This window comes from Drechmeria coniospora, chromosome 03 (genome assembly GCF_001625195.1).
Source record: "Drechmeria coniospora strain ARSEF 6962 chromosome 03, whole genome shotgun sequence".
NCBI classification, from domain to species: Eukaryota; Fungi; Ascomycota; class Sordariomycetes; order Hypocreales; family Ophiocordycipitaceae; genus Drechmeria; species Drechmeria coniospora.
In genome coordinates this window covers 6025245-6049959 of record NC_054391.1, presented here as the reverse complement: position 1 = coordinate 6049959, position 24715 = coordinate 6025245, and the positions used below count along the sequence as shown (strand labels likewise).

The following is a 24715-nucleotide window of genomic DNA, read 5'->3' as shown; positions in this document are numbered from 1 at the left end:
GGCAATGAACGCCGAGCTGCTCGTGCTTGCCTAAGTACTGTGTACATACAGGTACAAGTACGGAGTACTTGTACTCCGTATTACTCGGTGCAAGCGTGCTGTGTTGATCCCAGTTATGTAAGCTTTCATGCTAGTATTTAAGTTAAGTAGTCATACTTGCTCTTTTGCGGAGTAGTGATTGGTCGAATGCGAAGCGAGGGAATTATTGTAATTACTTGGAATTACTCCGTACAGGCTGTACTTGCAATTACTCTACTCCGTACGAGTCCTGTAAGTACGTGCCTCTTGCTTGGTACTGAGTACTTGACTTGTTGCAGTAGCATGGCCGCTCCTTAGTGATCAAAGGTATGGAGCAATGAAGTGCTATAGGTACTTAGTACAAGTACATGTAAGTACTGTACAACTAGTACGGAGTACGTGTGCAACTACTTAGGTATAAGTGCTTAAGTACCCCGTACTTAGGTGAGATGTACTGAAGTACGAAGTAGATGTACTGTACATGTACTTTAAACTGCACACTTGGAGGAAGCTCTCTCTGCAGCTAATTATGCAGGTAGCACGTACTATCCGGCCCTGTTATTGACTGTCCGCGTTCGTCAACGTCAACACCACCAGCTCCACCAGCCTCCTCAGACAGACTTCGCCCGCTCTTCCTTTGCCTGTCAACTGCGTAGCCGTCTTTTCCCTCCTGCGGTTGCCTTTCGCTTGATTCGCCTTGAAGCCATCTATCATTGTTTGATCATCGACGCCCACTCGCCGGCCACGGCCATGTTAACACGAATTGCCAGCGCTGCTGGCCGCCGAGTGCTAGCTTCGGCGACGTCCAAGCTCGTGGCTACGAAGCTCGCACCCCGATCGATCATTTCCGTCTATACCGGACATGGTGCCTTGCCCGTGCGCAGCTTCTCTGTCTCGGCTCTAGCCTCTGCTCCCGCAGCTTCCAAGAAGACTACATCGGCTGCGACGAAAAAGAAGCCGGCGAAGCGGTCGACGCCGACGAAGAAGAAGAAGAAGGCCACCAAAGCAGCTGCACCCAAGAAGGCGAAGAAGACGGCCAAGAGGGCGCTGACGCCGGAGGAGAAGGAAAAGGCCGCCATCAGAGTACTCAAGAAAATGGCACTGTTGAAGGGCCCGCAGCTGCTGCCCGAGAGCTCCTGGGCAGTCTATGTGTCGCAGAACTTGACCGCTGGCTCTGGCCCGTTGACGGATAAGATCAAGGAGGTTGCATCCGCCTTCAAAAACCTCTCCGCGTCGGAGAAGGAGGTACGCAAGACTGATCAATTCCGCATCCGCCATGGCCAGGCCTTGACGACTAACTGACCGAACACAGCGACTCCAGGCCACGGCCCAGTCGAACCAGGCGGCCAACAAGCGGGCGCGACAGCAATGGATCGAGTCGTACCCCCCTGAGGCCGTGTACATGGCCAATATTGCCCGCCGCCGGCTCGCCCGCAAGCTCAGCAAGACCCGCGTCTACCTGATCCACGACGCACGGCTGCCCAAGCGTGCGGGCTCTCCGTATACGCTCTTCATCAAGTCGCGCTTTCGCAGCGCCAGCGACGGCGGCGCCACCTCGTCCCAGGACGCCTTCCGCGCCATGAGCCAGGAGTGGAAGAACTTGAGCGAAGCGGACAAGCAGCCCTTCCGCGACATGGCCGAGTCACAGTCGAGCGCAAACAAGGAGCAGCTCAAGGCGCTCAAGGATCGTGCCAAGGCGTACTGGAAGACGCACGAGGGCGGCTCATCGAGCCAGGTTCCGTCTTGATCTCGTTCTGCGTGCGACGGATGTGCGACGGATGTGCGACGGATGAAAAGAGAGCTGTTTTGGCGCTTACGGCCGTTGCCATCTGGCCCCTACTAGCAATTCGCTGTCTCAACTGGTGCGGATATGTCGGCTGACCTCCGGCATGCCTCCCTTCTCCTTTGTTTTGAGCGGTGATGTTTGTTAATCTGCGTTTCCCCAGCCGGATGGGGCAATATTTCATAGCCGTATTCATCTTCCAGTTGAAGTAATGTTGGTTGGAGAAGTCCCACAGAGTGAGCAGGTCGCTGCAAGTGCAAATGGAGTAGAGCTATTTACTATTGGCATCATTCAAAACGATCAACAAAATTGACACGGCGTCCCTTCCAGCGCTGTAGGCAACCAGCCTGCTCGAGACTATACGCAGCAGCTCTCAACGCGGTGTATCTAGATCATGTTCCAGGCCGTTCGTCCGGCCCGGCATGTTCGTTGCTTCATTATCTCGTCTCATTCCGTCATGCTCGCATGCTCTCGTGATCATGAAACGTGGTTCCGGCGGGCGCCATGCACCATCGGGGCACATGCGATATTCGCACGGCTCAGGTGTGAGCACGTTCCCCGCTGGGTGGCACCTCCAAGGCGGCGTCCCCCTCGGCGCCGAACCAGCTCGCACCGGTGGTCTTGACCTGACGCTCGCTCGCGAGGTAGAGCAGCAGGTAGGTGTGCTTCGCAACGCAGCCCCAGCAGTAGAGACGAACGCGATCGTGGGCCCTGTCGCGGCGGCACCAGACGCCCCATCCGGCGAGGCCGCTGTGGATATAGTTTGTGAGGAACCTCCACAAACCGGCGCGTTTGGCCGTCGTCCAGTGCGACGTGTCGAGGAGCCAATATCCGCGCTCGAGGGGCTCGACCGGCCGTCTCTCAACCGGCCGAAAGCGCGAGGAGAGGTCGTGGGCGAGCTTGGCAAGCTCGTTGGAGATGAGGTCGGAGGGCTGAACGGCCGTGACGCCAACAGGTGGCGAGGGAGGTACGATTTCCATCCCGTCAGCGAACGTCTCGAGGTCCGAGTTGTCTGAAGCCTGTGAAGCCCGCGCCGGGCCGATGACGCTCGAGCTGCGAGGAAAATGGGCGGAACCGATTCTGTCAGTGGCTGTTGCGCAGGACCTCGACAATGGCAACGGGTCGGACCCCTCTCTGTACGATGAGATGGCCGGAGTGCTCGTAGGGCTGTTCGAAACATGTGTCATGTCAAAGGCGGATGCATCTTCAACCTCGGCCAGCTCCTTTCGTTTCCGTATCCGCGCCTTTAGAGTAGGCGCAGCCGGCGTATCGAAAACGATCTGCTTCGCATCGGACACTTCAATGTCGGGATCGGGCGTCGGGATCGGAAGCGACGACGGTACCTCGGCCAGCTCTGGCTCCGCATTGTCTGCTTGCGCCGGCTGACGCGGGGACGGGGACGTGTTGACAAACGTCCGAGAGTTTCGGAGATAACGTTGAAGGATTCTCGTAGGCGTGATTTTGAGGACACCCGAGTCGGGCAGTGGATAGGAATCGCTGATTTGACTCGGCAGCAATTCGGGCAACGTCGTATCGGCGCCAGGAGATGTCGGGACGTTGGTCCCCGAGGACGACCCTAGATTGGCTGGTTGCAGCGGAGGGGATGAGCAGTTGTCCCAGGCACTCTGAAAGCTGAGGTCCTGAGAGTCGGGCCCGAATGCGTGTTCCTGCAGAGCGGTCGCAAACTCTTGTCCGGATGAGGGCGCACACAGCCGCCGCCCAACGCAATGCATGCCTTCTCCATCCTCAATGAGGGGGTCTGCTACCTGCGCCTCTGGCAGCTTGACGGCCGTTTCGGGCTGGAAGGCGAGGTATGCCAGGGCCAGTTGCCGATAGGCGATGTCGTCGACGGACCTGCTCGGTGCGGCGACGTGAACGAGGATCTCGACGTTGGGGCGCTGGTCGTCCATGCTTTCATGCTGTCGATTTCACGGTACGCCGGAGGGGATGACGTCTCATGGTGACGAGGGAGGGCGGGAGGAGCCGAGGTCGAGGTCGAGTTTGTGATCAAGGATATGGTTGAGGATATATTTCTGCTCTATCATGAACATCGTCTGTCGAGCGGTAACGCAGCGGGGTTTGGTGCCCCGGTTGCTGCTAGCACCTACGAAGCCCGAGATGCCGAAACGTTTGCCCAACCGATTGGATTATGAACGGCTTTCCGAACTGCTGGCAAAAAGGGACCTGGCAGCTGTATTGGACGGCGTAGTCAGAGGAAGCTGCAGGTCATCTAGGAGGCGAGTCCGTACATCATGAATAAATAAGTATGTAAATGTACAGACCAAGCAGGAGTCGAGATATACCCAGATGTGCATGTGGGACCATGTTTATGCAGTTTCCTATGCCTGCCAATCTTTTGTGCTTTGGTACTTCAAGATATGTACTTCGTAAGTAGTTGTATGTACTTGCATGTACTCCGTAAGTACGGAGTAATTACTGCGCAGAATATTATTACTCCATAAGTACATGCAGTAAAACAATTATACAACGCCCAACTCCAATTACAACTACAGTACTTACTCATGACTACTAGTTGGTATCACCAAGTCTGCAAGGCGCGATAACTTCATTTCCCATCCTCGCGAGGCAGAACGCTTGTCACGACCGCCATGGCTCCAGAAGCCAAAGCCGAAGCCGGCAAACCCCGTGGCGACCTCGGTCACGTACTCATCATCGGCGGTAACGGCTTCCTCGGTCACCACATCGTCAACCAGGCCCTCGCCAGCAGCGCCTGGGCCGCGTCTGCCGTGACGTCCATCGATCTTCGTTGCGACAAGAACCGCAATGCCAAGGCCACCTACCGCGAGTGCGACATCACAGACGCGCCGCGCCTTCTGGCCCTCTTCGAGGAGCTCAAGCCCGACGTCGTCATCCATACGGCCAGCCCCGTCGCGAGTGGCCAGACGGCCGTTGCACACGACCTTTTCCGCAAGGTCAACGTCGATGGTACTCGCGCCGTCGTCGAGGCTTGCCAGAGGAGCGATGTCAAGGCCCTCGTGTATACCAGCTCGGCGAGCGTCATCAGCGACAACCAGACGGACCTGCTCAACGCCGACGAGCGCTGGCCCGTGATCCGGGGCGCCCAACAGCACGAGTACTACTCCGAGACCAAGGTAAAATCGAGGCTCTCTGTGCCCCTCGGCCCCCCTCGGCCCCCCTCTACCCTGCCTCCTCCGCTGCCGAACCTCCTCTCCTGAACCTCCCGCTGACCAATGCCGTATCCAGGCTGCGGCCGAGGAGCTCGTGCTCGACGCCAACCGCCAGTCCCCCTCGAATCTCCTCACTGCCTCGATCCGTCCCGCTGGCATCTTCGGTGAGGGCGACGTCCAGACCCTCGCCGGTTTTCTGCGTGCCTACCACGCCCGTCGCACCGGCACCCAGCTCGGCGACAATGCCAACATCTTCGACTTCACCTACGTCGGCAACGTCGCCCACGCCCACCTTCTTGCCGCCCACGCCCTCCTCGTCACCGCCGCCGCCTCCATCCCTCCCCTCGACCACGAAAAGGTCGACGGCGAGGTTTTCTTCATCACAAACGACGCCCCCTGCTACTTCTGGGACTTTGCCCGCGCCGTCTGGCGCGCTGCTGGCCACGACGAGGGCACCGAGCGCGTCTGGGCTCTGCCGCGCTCGGTCGGCATCGCCATGGGGCTCGCCAGCGAGGTTTTCTGCCGCATCGTTGGAATACCGCCAACCTTTACTCGCCAGAGAGCCGTCATTTCGACCATGACGCGCTACTACAACATCTCCAAAGCCAAGATGGTCCTGCGCTACCAGCCGCTGTGGACCCTGCAGGAGGGCGTGTCGAGGGGTGTCGCATGGTTCCTGGAGCAGGAGAAGAAGGCCGCCGTCAAGGCGCAGTAACAAGTAAGGTGAATCAAGTTGTAGACACCCTTGTTCAAAAGCTACATGTATATATAGAATGTGCACCAGCGAACAAGACGTCCACACGGACGTCATGGTCGCAGCATACACGCACATATGGATTCACAAGAGACTTTTTATGACGCAGAATCTAGTCTTCTTCACCACGTCGCCATGAAGCACCCCGCGACGGTTCCGCGACAACCTCGCCGGTGATACCGACCGTTCCTTTCCTACCCACCAGGGCGAGCGACGGTCCTCGGCCCGCCGCCGAAAATCTGACGTGACACGCGCTCGATAACCTCCACCCCATCCAACAGATAAAAAAAGCCAAACGCAAGCCATTTCCTCCCTCCGCCAACCTTTCTCGTAAGTTTTAAATTTCGTATGGAACAACCCACCAGCTATTGGCAACGGCCTCCCCGGAGAAGACCCGACGGGGCAGGCAACGCACCATGTCAGACAGAACGACGACGGTACAGACGCCAAAGAATGTACGATGACATCCCTCGTGCCGACAAAAGAAGAGAATGGGGATCATACGGTCGTGTAGGGGCAATGATGAAAGGAGAATAGTTGATGGGGATGGGAGGTGTAAACAACAGGGAAAGGGGCGTACAGGCATCAAGACCCGCCATGTTGAACAAGAATTATGAGACCTGAACCCTTTTGACCGTTATGTTGCGTGAAGACAACGGGGGGGAAACACCACAAGAATTGGCCAAAAAGCAGCAAACGCCATGGATAATGCATAGGGCTACACCGAAACCATGTCTCGTATGGGAAACCAGTCATGCCCACCACAACGTGTGGCCGTCGTCGAGCCTGCCTTGGCCAGCGCGAGCGTCGTCATATGTTACCACCGACGCCGAGACCTCCGCCGCGGCGGCCCCAGGCCGAGTTCCGCCACTCTCCACGTTGGCTGTGTTCCGAACTCTCGAGCTGACTGTCCGAGCGGTTGAATCGGTTGTTGTACGGCGCAGGATGGTTACCAGACCCACCCCATCCTTGCGGTGGAGTTCCATGCACGGGATGCGCCGCCGACGAGGAAGCGGGATCTTGCACCGGCCGGACGGTTCTCTCGCTCTTCCACACGGCTGGGTCTGTTTCGACACGTCGTGGCGGCGAGTGCGTCGAGTTGTCCTTGCGGTTATACGCCTCGCTGGCCTCACCAACGGGAAGCTGCCCCCGTCGGTCCTGGAATCGTTTCAGGATCTCCTTTGTCGTCGTCTCACCGTTGTTGCTAAACAGGTACGGGTCATTCAGCAAGGTCAGGAGTTCGTCCGGAACCTGAAGGTTCATGGTTAGCATAGCCATCCATCAGTAGTCTTGCGGTTTCAAGCACTTACCTGGCACATCTCCTCTATGTTGCTGATAAGTATCTCGACTGCATCGATAACATATATGGCTTCGCTATCAAGGGCTGGTGCCCTGTTGGGGTTGGTGAGGATGTTGGGCGCGATGACTGTCGCAAGATTTCGAATGTCCATCTTCGATCCGACCTCCTCGTCGAGCTGATGAAACGAGCCTGCCCACTTCAGGAACGTGAGGAGAATCTCGAGACAGTCGCGGTGCGTCTTGGGCAGCAGGCAGCAGGCCAAGTGCAGGCACTGTTTCCTTTTCACGGGATCCAGTATCCTGGCGGCTCCCACCCAGAGCCTGTACAGCTTGTGCGTCATCAGGGGATCCGGCAGATCTCGGAGATACCGCTTGAGGAGGGCTGCCAACTGGACCACCGGTTGATCCATAAAGTTCACGACGTCACAGCCGTCGGCGTTGATCTTGTCAACGAGCTCCTGCTGCTTCTTGATGTTGCCATTCTTGCGGAATACGCCCTCGACCGAGAGGTCCATTTTGCGCATCGACGAGATGATGTCGTCGATGATGGCAGGAATGCGCAACGTGCCAGGGCCGACGCCGTCGGTCGAGTCCGCTCCGTCGCGCTCGATGATCACCTCGAGCGGGACCCCGAAGACGCCCTTTTTCTTGACATTCTTGTTCTTGTCGTTCTTGAACGCCTTGCCGAGATTCTTCCAAAATGTCGGCTGCTTTCTGGATTCGATAAAGCTGAGCAGCTCCTCGAGGGTGAAGTCCTGCTCCACCATGGGCTGCATCGTCAGCACGGACAGGTGCCGCACATTAAAGTACTCCAGCCCTGAGAGCTCGGGGAAGAACTTGCGAGTCAGGCGAGTCGGCAGGGGGTCGGCCGCACGCAAATCGGCGCTTCTGCCGGCCGATTGCGCCCGCTGGTGGTTGGACACCCGATCGCGATCCGTGGCGGTCGACCTGAAGAGGTCCTGGCGCAAGTTGCGGTCCCGTTGCTGCTGCTGCTGCTGCTGCTGCTCGCGGGACTGCTCGACGGCGACGATCCGAGGGATGTCGTCGAGGGTGATGGCATCGTTCTGCCCAAACATGATGTCTGTCGAGCCCTGCGGTCCTCCATCGTCTCCGTCGGCGGATCCAGGGCGAGGTTCTTGGCCATCCGCCTCCATAACGCGCGACGTCCGAGCTTGCCTAACGCTCGATGACAGATGGCGATCGAGTCGAGTGCTGCGCAGTCTCCTGACCTCATTGAGCGTATTTTCGTACGTCGACTCCCGATGGCTTGATTCCTTGTCCCCTCCCCCCCCATACGATTTTGATCTGGCATCCGATGCCAAGAATGGTGGTGCGCCAGCGGCTCCGTTGAGGTCCTCGCCAGTGCGCGGCAACGCGCCTTTGTTCCGGAGAATGTCCAAGAGACGGGCGAGGGCAACCTTGAGGAGGAAGACGTACTGCTGCAGCTTGGTGACATACACCAGCGGCGGCGATCCGTCCGTTTTGGCGGCAACACAATTGGTGCAATACATTCGGCGGTCGAAGGAATTGAATCCCGACTCTGCTAGCGATCCTCCCAATTCGCGACCGCATCGGTTGCACTTGACGCAGGCGATGTGCCATCGCAGGTCTCCGTTTGTGACACACTCGTCCTCCACAGATCGGCCGCAGATTGCACAGTGATCCGAGTCCTTAATCGCCAGGCGTGCACCACCCATGGCCGCCTGCAGCATATTCTCGTCCGTCTTGTACGTTTCAAAATCGGCAAGATCGTTTAGAAGTTGGTGAAGGCCACTGCTGGTGCCTGCCTCGCGCTCCAAGCGTAGGGCTCCTTGAAGGCAGATGCGTATCAACAGCTTGAGGTAGTGGGCGAGGCCAGTTACAAGCGACAGGAGCTCCTGGGTGACACCTAGCTTCCTGACGGTATGATCTTGAGTCTTGGACAACAGAGAGAAGAATGAGACGATTTTCTTGCAAAGAAGCTTGGCTTCTCGTCCATATGAGATACCTATACAGGTAAAACGATGACGTTAGCAGGATGCGATGCAAAGTAGAACAAGGCTAGACACGAGCGCAGCGCTCGCAAAGCCAACTCGGACGTTCGAACTTACCATTGCCACTAGGGTTATGCCCGGTCACCATAGAGTCGAGTCTATCTGCGGAATTGAACAAGACTTCGACGTGCCAGATGAAGCGCTTAGCCACCAGGACGCCGTCGACGTACGCTCCGTTGCTAACGTGCAAAAGCATGTCCGAGATGCAAGCTGCGGAGGACTCCTCGAAGGTGGAGAGGACACTCCATATTCGGTAGACCTTGTCCTCGGTGCGTTCCTCTTCTTCGCGAACCAACTCTCGGCCGGCTGGATCGTCAGCCTCTGATTCCTCCCCGGGCGCCTCTGACGGCTGTCCTAGGCGCACGTTCCAGAACTTGTGTATCATGTAGCACTCGGGATGCCAGTGCTGGTTCTGCCCGTTGCGGAAAATCTCGACAAACTGCTTCAGGATGGCCGTCTGGCAACCGTTGCATTTCTGTGCAAACTGAGTCGAGTAGTGATAGTGGCAGTAAACATTGCTGTCATGCTCATAATAACTATCCTGGGCGCCGAATACGGTGGAGCAGAGCGAGCAGGTGAAGTGGTCGACATGATACTTTCGGTCCAGGGCAGTGATGTAGGACCCACGAAGGGCACCACCGCACTGGTAACAGAGTAGGTCCAGTCGTCGGAAGTAGTCCCTTTCGCAGAGGGGGTACTGTCCATCTCCAATTTCGTCGTCTGCCGGGAAGAACTTGGAGGCTACGATTTCGCCGCAGTCCTGTGAAAAGCGCGTCAGCCGATGGAGAGGGCAGTGAGAGGGGGGAGGGGGGGCGAGGAGATGCGGGAGGCGACGTACGCGACATTTGAAGCAGTCGAGGTGAAAGGTGCCGTCGAGGGCTCGGACGAACTGGCCTGTCAACGGCTCGTCGCACTTTTTGCAGATGCGTATCTGGCCGCTGGCAGTCCGTCGACTCCTTTGTTTCGATCGGTTTCTTTCGGCGCTCTTGCGGGGCGGCTCGTCTTGCCATCCGGCCGGGGCCGAGGACGTCACGGCAGATCCGGATGTGGTTGGCCTGAGGCGGTACAAGCTGTCGGGCGTCTTCCGGCCGCCATTCTGCCAATTCCTATCTCCTGCATGGCCGGCATCAGAGCCGGCTTGGTCGCCGGTGGGGAGGTCGCCACGAGAGCGGTCGCCTGGAGGCCCGTTGCCGTGGTCAGAGGCCATGATATTCATGAATCCAGCGTGAGGCACGGTGCAGAATATGGACCCCCCCTTGTTCAGATTCCGCAGTCGAGGGGAGGGGCACGGAGGTCCAGCGGGCAGGCCTGCGTCGTCGTCTCAGAGCCAGGCGAGTGGTCGTTGTGGGCGAGCGACTGCTGCTGCAGCGGCTGGCATCAGCCAGGTCGATGGTCGTGGCCAGCGTCGACGCCAATGGACAGTAGGAGGCTGGTAAAATGATTTGCGATGGGAGATGGCGTCTGCTTCGGTCGACTCGAGACCCCGCCGCGGATGAATGTTGGCCTGGCTGGCCGAGGGTATCGTCGTGATGGTACTGGTCGAGCAGCGTCGAGGGGATGCGGTGCGGGCGACGGCGACGGCAAGGGCGACGGCGACGGCTGGTCCGCGGCCGCGAAGCAATGCTGCTGAATTCGACGGTGGCAGAAAAGCATGCGGAGGCTCGAACATGTAATATCGTAAGGGCGACTAAACTGATGGGAAGCGGCGGGAAGCAGCACGACACGAGGGGTGCGGGAGGAAGCGTGCAGGTCGGGCGGTACACTGGTACTGCGAGTTGGTCGTAGTAGTACTACGGTAGCAGGTCTAGTAGGTGGGCTGGTTGGTAGCGATTGGCAGCGGCAGCGGCAGCTGCAGTGGCAGCAACATGCCTACCAGGGTACAAGGGTAGAAGCAGATACCTTTGCAGTATCCAGTCCTGGTATTGAGATGGCGCGCGCTACATTGACTTGCGCCTGGCGCGGGCGCCCGCAATAGGTAGCTCCTTAAGGTAAAGCTGGCAAGACTACCTCGCCGGGGTAGTACCTAGGTACCTCGTCATGGACAGGTCACACGCACAAGACGCAGGGGCCAAAGGGAAGCCTCGAAGACAACGTGCTGTGGCAGCGGTGGGGTGCCGAAGCGTGTTGATGGGTGCCATGTACCCGAGTTTCTCCAGCAGAACGGGTGGTAGGCAGGTACTTTCCGCAGAGTATTGGTGCTTGAACTGGCTACTAATCTATTACTAAGTTACTTTATTTGATAGACAGATTCCAAGTACATGTACACATACACCTACTACGTGCAGCAAGGTACCTACAGACGAGTACGGAGAACGTACTTGTTTGTACCAAGGCGCTAGAACCTAGAGGCACCTACTAGTACTACTAGCTACTTAGGTAAGTAGGTGTACTTGTGCTCCTGGAGAACGAGGCAGGACAGGTTTCCAAGTATTAATACCTGCACGGTAGCTGCAAGGGGGCCGAAACCTTAGTACATGGATATGAGCACGTAGGTAGGTAGGTACAAGTACCAAGCAGTAATAGCGCCCTTCCAAAGGCGGCACCTAAATTGCTGATGAATTGGACGCCACGGAGTACTTACACCTGCAGTTCACAACCGAGTTCCTGACGCTCCAAACCGATACGCTGATAGCAGCTACCACCGAGGTACCCCGATCGCTGCGTACCTTCTATATGCGGTTTCGTACCGCCTATGTATACTCCTAGCAATGAATGCATACATTCTCGGGTTGATATAAACACCAGTAAGTACAAGTAGGTAACGTGATATCATGTTAAAAAAAAACGTAGTGCCTGTGCTCCGTAGTTCACGAAAGTACAGTATACAACAAGTAGTATTAGTTGTACGTACTCCGTATTCAGGCACCTACAGTACAAGTCCATGTCGGGTGTACTCCGTACCACTATTACTTACTGTACACAGTATTTGACGTTGCAATCTTGGTACGGTGGAAACTTAATACCTTGGCGAAGCTACATGAACAGTACTGCTATGCTGGTAGCGAGTGACAAGTATTAGTACAGGAGCAGGACTACAGTACTTACAGTACGTCCACAGGCACCCTAGCAGTACTCCGTACCTCGTGTGGTTTCATGGATAGCATATGCGAGTATTTGCAGCTGCTAGGTGCATGTACTACGTACATGGTTCTGAAGTGCAGTACAGTAGCTCTCGTCAACGTTCTTATCATCCGATAGCACTCTGTACATGTACATGTACTCTGCAAGGCAAGCCTTAAACTACAGAAAGTAAGTACCAGGTACTGCAAGTAAGTAATTACTTCACCAGAGCCAACTGACGAGAGGTTCCCGAGACAGGACGAAGCGCGAGGAGCCCCCATATTCCGTCAAGGTGTTGGGCTCAATTTACGTCACGACATCTCTCGCACTCTACTCACATGAATGACGCATTTGGCCGTGGCAAAGGAATCGTGCGCCTCTGGCCGAGGTGTGTTCCCGTAACAGCGTGGCATTCACTTCAGTAAATTCTGCATCTACATCCATGTACGGAGCAAGTGCAGGACTGAGGTGTAATTTTAAGTTGGTGAAGGTATACCAGTACTTGCGTACATGAACGTACATGTACTTATGTTGCACATAAATATACATGCATGACGTTCACTTCAGGTTTACTGCAGGTGTGCACGCGCAGTACAACTACGAATGCTCCACGCTGCAGTGTGTGCCCTCGTTTGTACGAGCACATGGTCTAATTGCATACGTAGGTACCATTCTCGTACTGGGAATGCGACTGCCTGCGGCCAGCAGTTTTGCCCATGATGCCAGAGGAGATGGATGAAACATAGAGGTGACGGTCTGCTCTTGGCTGGGACCGGTTTACAAAAACTGCAAACCACATCCAATATGCTAGCAAATCATTAAATATAGTATTTGCCAATGGGCATTCGTGCTCAGACGTTCACGCAGCTGCCTCGTCATGTGGTAGGCCCGGAACACCTGAGGGGAGATATCGTAGATGCGGAGTACTTAGATTGGGTGGAGCTGCGGTGTTGCACGGCTCTTGCCAAATAGTCAACAGTCGTCCACCACCACCAGCACGTGGCTGCCAGTACCTACTTACTTGCGAGTGACAATGAGCAAGATTCGTAACCGACCTCGCACTGCCAAACGTGCACGTACGATGGTTTGCCGGGAACGAACTGCCCTCCCTCGTTCTCTGTTTCCATCATCTTATTTCACCTCAAACGAGCCCGTCCCATGGCCCAAACTGACGCGTCAGGTATGGGATGCAAGACAATTCATACATACCTGTGCTGATTGCGATAAGCGGCAGCCACAACAACAACAACACGACGACGACGACAACAACAACAACCAAAAGTGATTCAAACAAACGCCAGCGTGGCCAGGCAAGGCATGCCTGTCTCGAACCATGGTTCGAACTGCCGTTCACGGTCGAAGCAACTGCCGCAATCGCTTCTCCATCTGCTCCCTCCCCTCGACCGTCTCCCACACCTGGTGCGGTGATCGGTCGACAATGTCCCAGTGCCTCAGCTCGTCTGTCAGCGTCGTCAGGTCCCGCTGCTTGTCCGCCCATGTCCCGCTCTCCTTCATCTCCAGGCCAGAGCTGATGACGACGAGCGGCGTGTTCCGCAACTGTGTCTGCCGGCTGCTCAGCACGTCGCGCTTGGTGAACGAGTCGGCGACCAGGCTCTCCTGCAGCTTGGCATAGATGAACTTGCCGTTTTGCTGCGCGCATCGTCCGTAAAGCCGGTCTCTGCTCGTCCGACCTCGAAAGATGGCGCCGGAGAGACGATCCAAGCCCAAGGGTGAGAGGATGCCCCGCAGCCAAAGCAGGAAGCCGCGTCCGGGTGTGGCGATGGCACCGAGGAGGTCCTCGTGCAACGGGTCGATGAGAAGGAGGCCCTCGACGTCGCGGCCGTGGCGCGACGAGAAGACGCGAGAATGCAGGGAGCCGATACCCGCACCGACGAGGATCCAGGGGCCTCCCTCTCCGGCCTCGGCCAGCGCCTCGCCCAGGACGTCAGTGGCGAAGCCTACGGACAACGGCGATGGTGCCGTGTCGGACCAGCCGTAGCCGGGACGGTCGGCGAAGCAGTATCGTGAAACGGACCCATTCTTCAAGGCGTTGTCCATGAATGCCCACAGGTGCTCCTCGACCGGTCGCTCACCGCCCTCCAACAGGACAGTCGGCAACTTCATGCCGGCCGAGTCGGTCCTGTTTCCGCGGCAGTGCAGGTGGATGCGATATTGGCCATTGTCGACGGCGTATAGGGTCCCCGGCGGCGCCACGGCCGAGTCGAGGGCTCGCAAGATGATGGTCATCGTGATGAGGGCGACGGCGACGACCATGACGACGTATCCGACAGTCGATAGCAGCACGGCCAACCACTCGACCAGGGTTCGCCGCGTCTCTGCACGGCCCGTCAGCCGCTCTTCCTCTTCCTCCTTGCCCCATTGAACGCTTCGGTCCGTGAGCAGGGTCCAGAGGCTCATGAGCAATGCCCAGACGACGCTGACGGTGCCGACCCAACCCTCCTCGTACCGAGTCTGCCGCACGCAGAGCAGAAGTATCATGTCGAGCAGCAACAGTGACTAGGGGGAAGGAAAAGTCAGTCTTGCTGAGAGTAATGACATCGCCGCATGAACCTACCGCCTGGACTACGGCCAGTACCCGCACTGCCTTGGATGGCACGCCGAAAAAGAGGAGGGTGAGGAGCATATTCGACAGCGTCAGGCTCGCATAGCCAAAGGCAAGGAAGTTGCCGCCGCGTGTGTGCAGGCCCGGCGGCGTCACGAAGGCGGAAACCAGCAGCACGATCCACCAGGCAAAGGTGACGGCCGAAAAGGTGACGGTGAGGTACCGCAGGATGCGGATGCTCCAAAGGTTGTAGGGCGACACGGCAGGGTCGTCGGGCGTGAGCATAGCCCGCGGATACGGTTCGACACGGTTCGGGAGCAACCGCGTCCGCTCGTCCGGTGTCTGCTCGACATCTCCATCACCGCCGCTGCTGCCAGGATCATTCACCTCTTGCCCGTTCCCGCCCGCGTTGGAGAAGAGAGGCATGATCGGCTTTTCTCAGGTGCCACTCTTGACGATGGAGAGCTGGTTTGGATATTGAGGTGATGAGTTCGATGTGCTAAATGCTCAAGGCCGTATGCGTGATGCGTGATGCGTGATGTGCGATGCGTGATACGAAACAACGAGCAAGTTCGCAACATACAAGGCGCATCGCAGGGACGAGAGTTTGTCGAGGGTGCTTGGGACGCAGAACAGAGATCGCTGAACTTGCCGGCCTTTGCTGAAGTTAACGACGTTGCCACCTCAGCTCAGAGGCGCGCGAGCGAAAGTAACATGGTGACACTCGCTCAAGCGTAAGAAGTAGATCGGGTAGACTTGGTGTGCATAATACTTACTGCGAGTGAGCAGTAATACGTCATAGGCATCAGCAGCGGCACCCCAGCTGGCGATGGCCAATCAATCACCGCATGGTGATGAGGAACTATGACGACAAAGGACGCTTGTGGCTTGTCTCCCATTTCAACTCGCGCTGCTGTAATACTCCGTACTTTGTATTCAATACGGAGCACATGCATGATCTTTTCTGATGGTTGCCAGTGGCTGTGGCACATTGATCCCATTTCCTCCGAATTTTGTACGAACAAGAACGAACAGCTGCGTCAAGCTACGGTCGAGTGCAAGATTTGTCGTCCGAAAGCCGACTGTACTTTCCGACGAACCATGAAAGTCCTTTTCAGGATATTCAGATATATCTAATGTACAAGAACCCATCGACTTGACCACTCCAGAGCGTCAAGTCCCCTTCTTCCAGATTCGAATTGCATGCTACCCTATAGCTTCGCCACCAAGCTCGCACGCAAGTAGGTAAATGTTGTTTGCCGTCAAGACGCACGTAGTCTCTCTCAAAATGTCCTGGTGACGGCGCTTCGCTAAACGGTTCCATGGCCGCTCATGCCCATCACGTTCGCCCCATCACGCCCACGGGGCAACCGGACTGGCTTCCTTGGTGCTTGCGTTGGAGGACAAGCCGCTGGAGACCGATTGCGACCCGTCGTGGGCTAGGTACGCCTGCCTGCCAACCGTCCCCGCCCGTTTGGCCCTCTCTTGGAATACCTTTTCCGGACGGGGGCCTTTCGTAGATGTAGTAACGCCTTCGGGTACTTTGCCGATGGGTAAATGCATCTTTGCGGCGGCGTTGGGGTCGTGGAGATCAATGCCGTACTTGCGATAGGCCGACTTTCTCTGATCCTTCATCGCCTGCGCCGAAGGCTCGCTGACGGAAAGCCAAGACTTCATCTGGCTGAACCACCGAAGTCCCGCACGCTGGCTTTTGCCTTCATCGGATGCTAGGCTTCCCGGCGGCCTCCCCTCCTCATGGCTGGCGGGTGAACGGCGGCACTCAGTCGTGCTAGACCCAGGGCATGTGTTGATATCATCCGGCGAGGTTGTCATCTCCGCGATTGGCCGCGTGCGGCAAGCGTTTTGACCAGCCCTCGACTCGTCGCGCGCGGCTTGAGCCGGGGCACTCGGCTCACGATGGAAGTTGTCGACGCCGCTCGAGGCCAACGCAGGCATACGTCGTTGGTCGGTGCTCTATTGTCTCGGTGGGTGAATTCGAAGTCCCCGCTGATGAGCGGCAGCGGCGCCGTCTGCGTCTACTGGGCTCGTTTGTCCCCGTCGATGGCCAGCAGGTAAACGGCATGCAATGGCTTGGTCACTCGCTAGCCCTCGGAAGCACGTCTTGATCAAGAACACTTCTTTCCTGCGCCCCCGATGACGGCCAACGCAAGAGCAGCCGCGGACTGGCGGAACGAGGACGTGGCGAAGCCGAGAAAGAGACGGCGACAGTCAGGTCCAGCGAGATGGGTCCCCGCCAGTGCTCGAGTCTCGTCAGCGATGTCGGTGGCGCCCCGTTTCGTCTCTTCGGATACGAGAAGTTGGCGTGGCGTCTTGTTCGGCAAAGCAGAGGCACGACGGTCCGATCGGGTGACCGATGGCAGCACCGTGGCACCTTGACGACGGTTGGAGCGGGTGGCCCTGCCGGTTCGTCCACTTTACTTCAAGCGGAGGCATGGACTAGCTGGACTATGCAGGTACGAAAGGTGCTGCCGTCGAGAGAGCGGTGTCTTGACGGCTCGTGTGTTTGAGATGACAGTTCGCCACAGGCAACATGTATGGTGCAAGCTGGCTTGACCGATGTCAAGTCTCGGGGCGAGCGGCATGTGGCATACGGAACGACAGGAGCAAGTAGTCAATACAGTGCAAGAATACAGTATGGAAATGCAGCCGGAGCTTACGCCGAAACTCGAAATGGTCTTGGTCACTCGAAGCAGTGTCGCCAACGGAGAGAGGGAGTGGGAAAGAGTGTCTGCATGAGTGTCTGAGCGACGAGGACTGATAGGCATCGGTCGTGGCGGCGCCCCCCATGAGGGAAATTCCTTTGCGCCCACACCAGAAGGCATGTCCTGTCCACAAGACGGCTTAGGTGCCGCGATGAATTGCATGGCTTCGAGCCTCCGTCCATGGCTTCGTCGAGGAATGACACGCTAGAGACAAATTGACACCACCACCCGACCCCTAGTCCGAGGGACGACGGAGGGATGGGAGAGGGAGGGGGAGAGGGAGGGGATAGAGGGAGGGGAGCGAGTGGAGGAGAGGGGGAATTGGTTGTGCACTATCAATGCACAAGCACAGTAAGCGTAGCCGTACTCGTACATACGTGTGCAAGCAGGAGCAGTTGGCAGAAGAAGCAGAAGAAATTCTATCGCGGCCACGGACAAGCGCAAAGGAACTTGGCATCGTGCTAGGTACAGACGGTGACTAGCAAAAATCGTAGTCGTCGAATAGTGTTGCTCCCTGTCATCACCACCTTCTCGCCATCACCGTCGTGGCGGCCGTGCGGGGAGTGTGAACAAGTCCGTCCCGCCTGTTAGCATTTCGGATCTACAGGTATCATCGTCTTTTATCCTTCCATGTCAGGCATCCAGGTACAGTCACACCGTTAGCACTCTCCGCTGGGCCTGCCCAAAGCCGCATGTTTCCCTCCTATAGGGTACCTGGAAGCCGTCTGTCGGACTGTAAACAGTGCCTTCGTGTCATGGACGAACGTCTGATGGCAAATCCATCTGTGTTTTTGCGTGCATTTGTATAGATCCCCGTACGTGCGAGAGGACATAACATCCGGTTACGGCACACGCCTCGCCCCGTATGGTTTGTGCAAGTGCGTATTGCCATCGGGACGCAGATAGAAGCAACCCGGATATGCTTATTGGTCCGTTGGAGTGCGGCCAGTCTGCTCTCTGTCAACGGATATGTTCCAAAGACTTGGTTCGGGCACGAGCGAGACGTGCGCGCATGTATAGATACATGAAGCGTGAAGGGAGCTTCTTCGTGACGCCGTCTCGGCTGGCTATTGATCGAGATGGTGTGCGAGCCCTAATCGGTGCTTCCGAGGGAAAGTCGAAGAGCAAGCTCCGCATTGGACGATGGGTAGAAGGAAATTGTTGCTTGCAACGCCGCTCCAGGTTGCGCAGCACAGCGAGCAAGAGTTCGATATCTCCATTCCGCTCACCCGTATGGCAGGGCAAGGATGCGAAGGGCGCTTGAGCAATCGGCCATTTGAAGGAAGACTTGGTACCAGATACTCCGGCCGCTGTATCTCTTCTGTATCAGTGTGGCATGGTTCAGTACATGTACAATGCAAAAATGGAAGGGGTAAGTATCCCGATCGGAGGAATGAATCAGAGAGGATGTCCATCACCAATGCGACCAACTCTTATGTAGGTGTAAGTGCTAACCATAGGCGAATTTCTGCACCATCTGGGTGGAATTGACAAGAACGTAATGTACAGTAAGTACAAGTACTCCGTACGTTTATTAGCAATATATTATTGCATTGAGCACAGGACACTTTCTCTGGCTGTTGAATCAATGTGTTGGTGTACTTACTTATCTGCCCCTCCGACTCTGCCTGCTTGACCGTACGGTGTATGTACAAGTACTTGTAATTACAGCGCATGCCTGTACCCTGTAGAGAACCCCGCAGCTCTACGAGCCACCACAGTAGGCCAGGTCGCCCGTGGAGTCAAACCTGGCGAGCATGCAAAGTACTAGGTAATTAGTATTACGCGATTGCTTCTACATGTAAGTACTTCCTTGGTAGTAGTACTCTAACTGAGGATGCATGAATTTCGAAATCGACTTGCTTGCGCAAAAATACATGCCGGTGCCGGTTAGTACCTCTCTACGAGCATCTACTTCGGAACTCGTGCTCGCATTCCGGGAACTCGTGCACTGGAATATTACAGTCTGGATTTTCACGGCGTAAACGTATCGGTTTACCTAAGCACTATTAATGTTGTACCACCCGCGTCCTAGCCGTAGGACCATCAAGTACCAGATACAGGGCATTGCAGCACTCAAGTCCCTGTCTTTGGCACTGAACCAAGGAGGTACAGGTACATCGTTCCCCGCACTGCTTGATAGCATCTCCGTGTCCACCGCACTCAGCTTCTGCCACGACTTGATGACGTCAGCCGCCCTGGTCCAAGCAACCTATACTAGAAACCTACACCTACATGCACACCAACCACCACCAAGGAAGCGCGTCACCCACTTGCACGCGATGCCTGCCGAGCTTGAATAAACCAACCTGCCGGCGGTCAGCACTCGTCTTCGTCCTTCGTCCGCCCGATTCCAGTCCAGAGCACGCGCGCTGGAGGCGGTCGCATCCATCCGACTGACTGCCCTCGCCATGCCGCACCAGAGGCCCAACCTCTCCGTTTCCACCTCCAGATCCGACCAGTCACCCATTCCTCCCCCCCCCGTCTCGCCCATCACCCCGACCCTGCCGACGAGCCGGCTGCCGGAACCCTACGCGGACGCGGTCAGGGTCGACACGGCGGGTGCGGTGCCGCCCGTCGAAGCAACCAACCCCCTACCGCTGTTCCCGCCGCTACATCCACCACCGCCCATGCGGCCGACCTTCTCCCGGCCGACCTACTCCCACGCCTCCCACCTACCGCAGGCCGCCAGCATCCCGCCTCCGCCGCCGGAGCCCATCGACTTTGACGCCAACCCGGACGTTCTCGCCCTCAAGTCGGCCATATCGGTCTTGCAGGTCCAGAGGAAGCGTGCCGCCGCCGACATCCTGGCTCTGCACAAGGCCAAGGAGGATGCGCTCGAAGCACCCGACGACTTCGTGAAGGACTTGGCCGCCGGGAAGGTCAGGTCGCGCGGAGACGAGGCGCGACTGGCAGCCGCATGGGACGACGAGGGCGACGCCGACGCCGACGAGGACGACGAGGGCGGAAAAGCCAACAACCCGAGGCGGAAGGAGTGGACCTCTCTCCCGCAGGCCCAAAAGGTTGTCCGATGCCCCCCCGTCAACTGGTCGCAGTACGCCGTCGTCGGCGACTCCCTTGACAAGCTTCATGCCGAGCAAATCTCCTGCCCAACCCAGGGCACGCCTGCCTCCATCGGCCGAAATGCCACGTACGAGTTCAAAGGCGACGGCAAGCAAGAAAAGTACGCCGGCGTCGCGGCCCCGTACGCGCCGGGTGTCGACCGCATCGCGAAGAAGGTCAAGGGCAAGAGGTAGCTGACGGGTAATGACTTTGGTGGCATGCTTTCAAGACCAAGGTCCGGTCCGGTCCGGTCCGGTTGGTTGATCTGCGGTTTTGCAAATCACGAGACGACTGGCTTCCTTCTCCTTCGAGAATAAGCACACAAAATGCGTTTGCCACGATACCCCATCCCCAATCTTCAACGTACCGACAAAGTATATCCACGGCTGCCTTCCATCGAGGCAGAATCTCTCCGACAATCACGTCATCGTGAATACCCGTACGCGAGGGCCGGGACATGGTAGTCAGGCATCAATCATAACCGCTTCGACCTGACGTCTCCCTTATCTAGGCTGGCTCCAGTACTGAATGGGAGCCGCTCGTGTGACGCAATCACCAAGCTCCAGTTTCCCAGGCAGGCAAATACGACACGAGGCTGTCCTACGGCCACCAGCCCTCTGCTGACGACCCCCGGCTATTTGGGGGAGGAAGAGGCCTCAATCGATGGTATCAAATGGTATCTATCTGCATGCACTTCCTTTCACGTGTGAAACCTGCGGATGCCGCGTCTGCAGCCAAATCTATTCCGGAAAATCCCTGCGGCCAGTCAGTGGATTTGCAAGCGGGGAATCGCACGGGCAGGCGGCTTGCTGACTCTAGACTCTGCTGTACCGACCGGCGCAGACGACGGTTGTACATCTTCCTCTTCTCGGCGTCGCCGCCCCAGTACATGCGGGTGGCCTCCGGGTTGACAATCTCTCTGGGGTCATAGGCCGGGTCGTCCTCCTCCAGCACGGCGAAGATGGCGGCGATGTGGGACCCGATGTCCTCTCTCTTCAACGGATTGGGGCTGTAGCAGGCGGTGCCGTCGTCGGCTACGTGATGATGGAATATCCTCGTCTCGAACCGGACTCGAGGTTGTTCGTCGGGAAAGCGGGGACTAAAGTTCATCCTGATGCGGAACAGCCCTCCGTCAAGGTTGGTCATGGGCCGTCCAAAGTATGTGATGATCCACACGAATGGATTTCCATCCTCGAGCGTTACATCGTGCGGCATATCGCCGCGCTTCAAGGCCGCCGAGACCTGCTCAAACTGATGTTGCAGGTTCACGCAGACGGTCGTCTCCTGAGCCATCGCCGCTACGCCTTCCTCGGCCCATACGTTGGGTTCTGCGTCGAGAAACGCCTTGATGTTCTTCAACCTGCGTTCGAGCTCCGGATAGTTGAAGCGACCTTCCATGGAATTGTGAAACTGCGACTCAAAGGGCATTCGTACGAACGCCTGCCGCTCCTTTACCTCCAGCTTGCTCCTCTCTATCGCAGTGAGATACGACGTGTAGTACCAGAGGAATCGCCTTTTGCAGAGATCCTTGAAGGGCTCAAACGGGACCTCGCTCTCCTCCGCCTCCTTGGCATCGTTGCTGATCCTGGAGCCGTCCGGGTTAAGGCCGAGGTAACTCTCTAGTCGCTGTATGATGGATATGCGCAAGTTCTCGTGACGGATCTGGGCCGGGTTAGATAAATCCAAGCGTCATCTCTAGCGGAAAAATGCACTTTTTGAACGTATTCCCTTTGCATCTTCTGGTCGGATTCCCCATTTGCATCCTCGAAACCAGGCTCATTCTCGTATGGGTTTGCCGAAAGAAGACTCTGAATGGACAAGAGAATCGACTCCAAACCCTGAGCAGAGGACCATTCTTCCGACCGCTCCCCGCGCCATGTCCTACCGAGCAGGTTAGATTCTGTGGGGGCACGGCGTGAAAGCAGAATGTGGAAGCCTGGTCCATTACCCGAGGATCGACCTACGCACCGTTAGCCAGCGTCAACCGTGGAGTGCTGCATGGGCATACAAGCAAACTTTGCCGTTGGCGTATATGTTGGGGTTAAATCTGCATTGCCCTTTGTTTGTTGTGACGCATTGCACGTTCGGTGCCTTGGAAGGATACTCTGCCGGACTCTCGTTAGTCACCGGTTGGTGGCCAAGGGGATGCTCAAGCCGACCTACCTTTATGAAAACGAATGGCGAACTGGTTCCTATAGTTAGCTTCGGACGAAATTATTGTTCGAGGCTTCGAATCATATCGGGCTTCCCTCGTAAAATCCAAATTCGTACGGGGTCTCATGTGGACCGACGATCAAGGCCTTGATGTTTCGAACATCGATGTCTCGGCAGGCGACCGCGATGGCTACAGCAACTCAACGTCAGGATTGCTCCGCGGACTATTCACACGGCAGAAATATACCGAGGTCGGACCCCTTTTGGATGTCGCTGAGCTCCTGCGTGAGGCCTCGTGTTAGCATGGTAGCTTGGTGAAAGTGATGGAGAGAGATGCGGGGCACTGGGCGAACCTTGGAGATGCGGATAATGGACTTGTCCATGTTCAGCGGCGGTGGGCAGCAAGGCGCGAGGCGATGTCGTCGGAAAGAGGGCCGATCATGAGGACGAGGTGAAAAATCTGTACTGATGAAGAGGAAAAGGGCAAGAATTGGGGACTTGTCGGGCGACAGCGGCCCAGGGTTGGAGGTGACGTTTGGTCGTCGTTGGAAGAGAACAGGAAGCCAGGTCTTAAGAGAGGTGCGGTTCTTCACGAGGTAGCTGATACCTTAGCACAGATGCATGCTACAAAGAACGAAGTAGCTACTGCGGCGGTAGGATAAAGTACTAGCCAAGTAGTATCGACACAGTACCCTAAGGTAGTGCCTGCGAACGAGTGAATTTGTTGCCTGGTGTGTTGGCGCCTTAGTAAGTTGTTCGACACACACGCCCAGGCTTCTTCAAGTACGTTCTGCGCTTCAAAAATGGCACTTGCGAGCCTTCCCACCTGCATATGTTCATTAATAATAGTACAAGTGACTAATATAGATACAAGAGTAGTGAGTTGTCTGCGCGCCCAGTTTATGATGGGCACGGTGCTATCTTTAAAATATTCGGCAAACACTTGCTGTTGCATGTCTGGGGTCTGGGGAGTGAATTGTTCCACCGAGTAGATACCTCTCACAATACCTGCCAGTACTAGGTAGTACTTGGAGCTGAGGTACCAGTACAGTAAGTGCCTGCCCACTGTGCTCTGTGCAGTAAGTACAACTATATTGTTAGTGCCAGCCTTAGGTACTCCGTACAGCTAGCAGTGCTCCTTAAAGTTCGATGGAACATTGTTAGTGCCAAGGTGGACCGCGCGGGGCACGATCGGGTAGAAAGTGAGGGGGGGGGTTCGCCCAACTACTAGGTACTGTAGCTGGAGATTTCGCCTAATAATTCTAGGCGTGGGGGAACCCAGCTGTGCGCCTACCAAATGTTTCCGCGGTGAATGTTTTCGCGGTGTGGCAACGTAGAGCGCCGCGCCCCGTCTTGCTTGCTGCAGATGTGGATGGAAGTTAGATGCGGGGAATCAAGACCACGGTAAATGAAAGCCTGATACACCGTTTGGTCCCGTCGCGATTCTTTTCGGTGCGTGAATTATTCTTAGGCATGCTGACTAGCAACGGCGAAAATGCTTCAGCTGGGTGATTTGCTGGTATATGTGGATGAACGAATCGAGTACCCAGTGTCTTCCTATAGAGCCGATACTGCAGTGTTATGATACGTTGATGTGCGAAATATGGACCATGTCCGAAATAAATGTCTGGTCCTAGAAACTGATCGATGCTACTCCGTGCTCCGTTCTTCGTTCATATAAGCTCCGTTGAGGAGATGTCAGCCAGGGTCTTCGGATCGCTCCGTCTCAACAGCAGGGTTTCCACCTTATTCAGGACGCTACCAGCCAGGGGCTAATAGCAGGTACTGCAAGTACAGTACGGCGTAAGTAGCTCTCGTTACCCCATCGTTGGACGGCATTCCTTACGTGGTTATGTGTACCGTACTAATACACGTCCGTACTGTACTCTGCACTGTTCCACTCAATGTATCAATTAATAGGACCCTGCCAAGGCGAAGCACTTTGTGGTACTGGATATAAGTATAAGTAATTACCTGCTCGCAGGACAGTACTTACATGCACTTGTAGAACCAGGGTAATTATTAGTTGTTAGTAGGTAATACTTAATACTACAGTGTACTTAGGCACCACATAGTCCTGCTACTTGCAGGTGTACTGTATTATTGTATGTACCCT

General features: G+C 56.4%; 9 protein-coding genes across 9 annotated transcripts; 3 read left to right on the top strand and 6 right to left on the bottom strand.

Moving 5' to 3' along the window:
* Positions 1-768: 768 nt before the first annotated feature.
* DCS_07394 (HMG box protein) lies at positions 769-1765 on the top strand (the record flags this gene model as incomplete). Its single annotated transcript, XM_040804679.1, has 2 exons — positions 769-1263; positions 1331-1765. The coding sequence occupies 2 exons, from the start codon at positions 769-771 to the stop codon at positions 1763-1765; spliced, it is 930 nt and encodes a 309-aa protein (XP_040654783.1).
* Positions 1766-2340: 575 nt separating this feature from the next.
* Positions 2341-3711, bottom strand: DCS_07393 (uncharacterized protein; the record flags this gene model as incomplete). Its single annotated transcript, XM_040804678.1, has 1 exon — positions 2341-3711. One exon carries the CDS (start codon positions 3709-3711, stop codon positions 2341-2343), a length of 1371 nt encoding a protein of 456 aa, XP_040654782.1.
* A 699-nt stretch (positions 3712-4410) lies between these two features.
* DCS_07392 (C-3 sterol dehydrogenase/C-4 decarboxylase family protein) lies at positions 4411-5665 on the top strand (the record flags this gene model as incomplete). The annotated part of the gene is made up of 2 exons (XM_040804677.1): positions 4411-4914; positions 5027-5665. The coding sequence occupies 2 exons, from the start codon at positions 4411-4413 to the stop codon at positions 5663-5665; spliced, it is 1143 nt and encodes a 380-aa protein (XP_040654781.1).
* An 849-nt stretch (positions 5666-6514) lies between these two features.
* Positions 6515-10243, bottom strand: DCS_07391 (uncharacterized protein; the record flags this gene model as incomplete). Its single annotated transcript, XM_040804676.1, has 4 exons — positions 6515-6955; positions 7015-8990; positions 9094-9796; positions 9875-10243. The coding sequence occupies 4 exons, from the start codon at positions 10241-10243 to the stop codon at positions 6515-6517; spliced, it is 3489 nt and encodes a 1162-aa protein (XP_040654780.1).
* Positions 10244-10357: 114 nt separating this feature from the next.
* DCS_07390 (uncharacterized protein) lies at positions 10358-10705 on the bottom strand (the record flags this gene model as incomplete). Its single annotated transcript, XM_040804675.1, has 1 exon — positions 10358-10705. The coding sequence occupies one exon, from the start codon at positions 10703-10705 to the stop codon at positions 10358-10360; it is 348 nt and encodes a 115-aa protein (XP_040654779.1).
* Positions 10706-13446: 2741 nt separating this feature from the next.
* Positions 13447-15085, bottom strand: DCS_07389 (uncharacterized protein; the record flags this gene model as incomplete). The annotated part of the gene is made up of 2 exons (XM_040804674.1): positions 13447-14613; positions 14672-15085. The coding sequence occupies 2 exons, from the start codon at positions 15083-15085 to the stop codon at positions 13447-13449; spliced, it is 1581 nt and encodes a 526-aa protein (XP_040654778.1).
* Positions 15086-16012: 927 nt separating this feature from the next.
* Positions 16013-16615, bottom strand: DCS_07388 (uncharacterized protein; the record flags this gene model as incomplete). The annotated part of the gene is made up of 1 exon (XM_040804673.1): positions 16013-16615. One exon carries the CDS (start codon positions 16613-16615, stop codon positions 16013-16015), a length of 603 nt encoding a protein of 200 aa, XP_040654777.1.
* Positions 16616-19793: 3178 nt separating this feature from the next.
* Positions 19794-20639, top strand: DCS_07387 (uncharacterized protein; the record flags this gene model as incomplete). The annotated part of the gene is made up of 1 exon (XM_040804672.1): positions 19794-20639. One exon carries the CDS (start codon positions 19794-19796, stop codon positions 20637-20639), a length of 846 nt encoding a protein of 281 aa, XP_040654776.1.
* A 475-nt stretch (positions 20640-21114) lies between these two features.
* On the bottom strand, positions 21115-22904 carry DCS_07386 (Ubiquitin-conjugating enzyme/RWD-like protein; the record flags this gene model as incomplete). Its single annotated transcript, XM_040804671.1, has 6 exons — positions 21115-22107; positions 22158-22405; positions 22454-22550; positions 22609-22630; positions 22717-22789; positions 22847-22904. 6 exons carry the CDS (start codon positions 22902-22904, stop codon positions 21115-21117), a joined length of 1491 nt encoding a protein of 496 aa, XP_040654775.1.
* Between the last annotated feature and the right edge of the window lie 1811 nt (positions 22905-24715).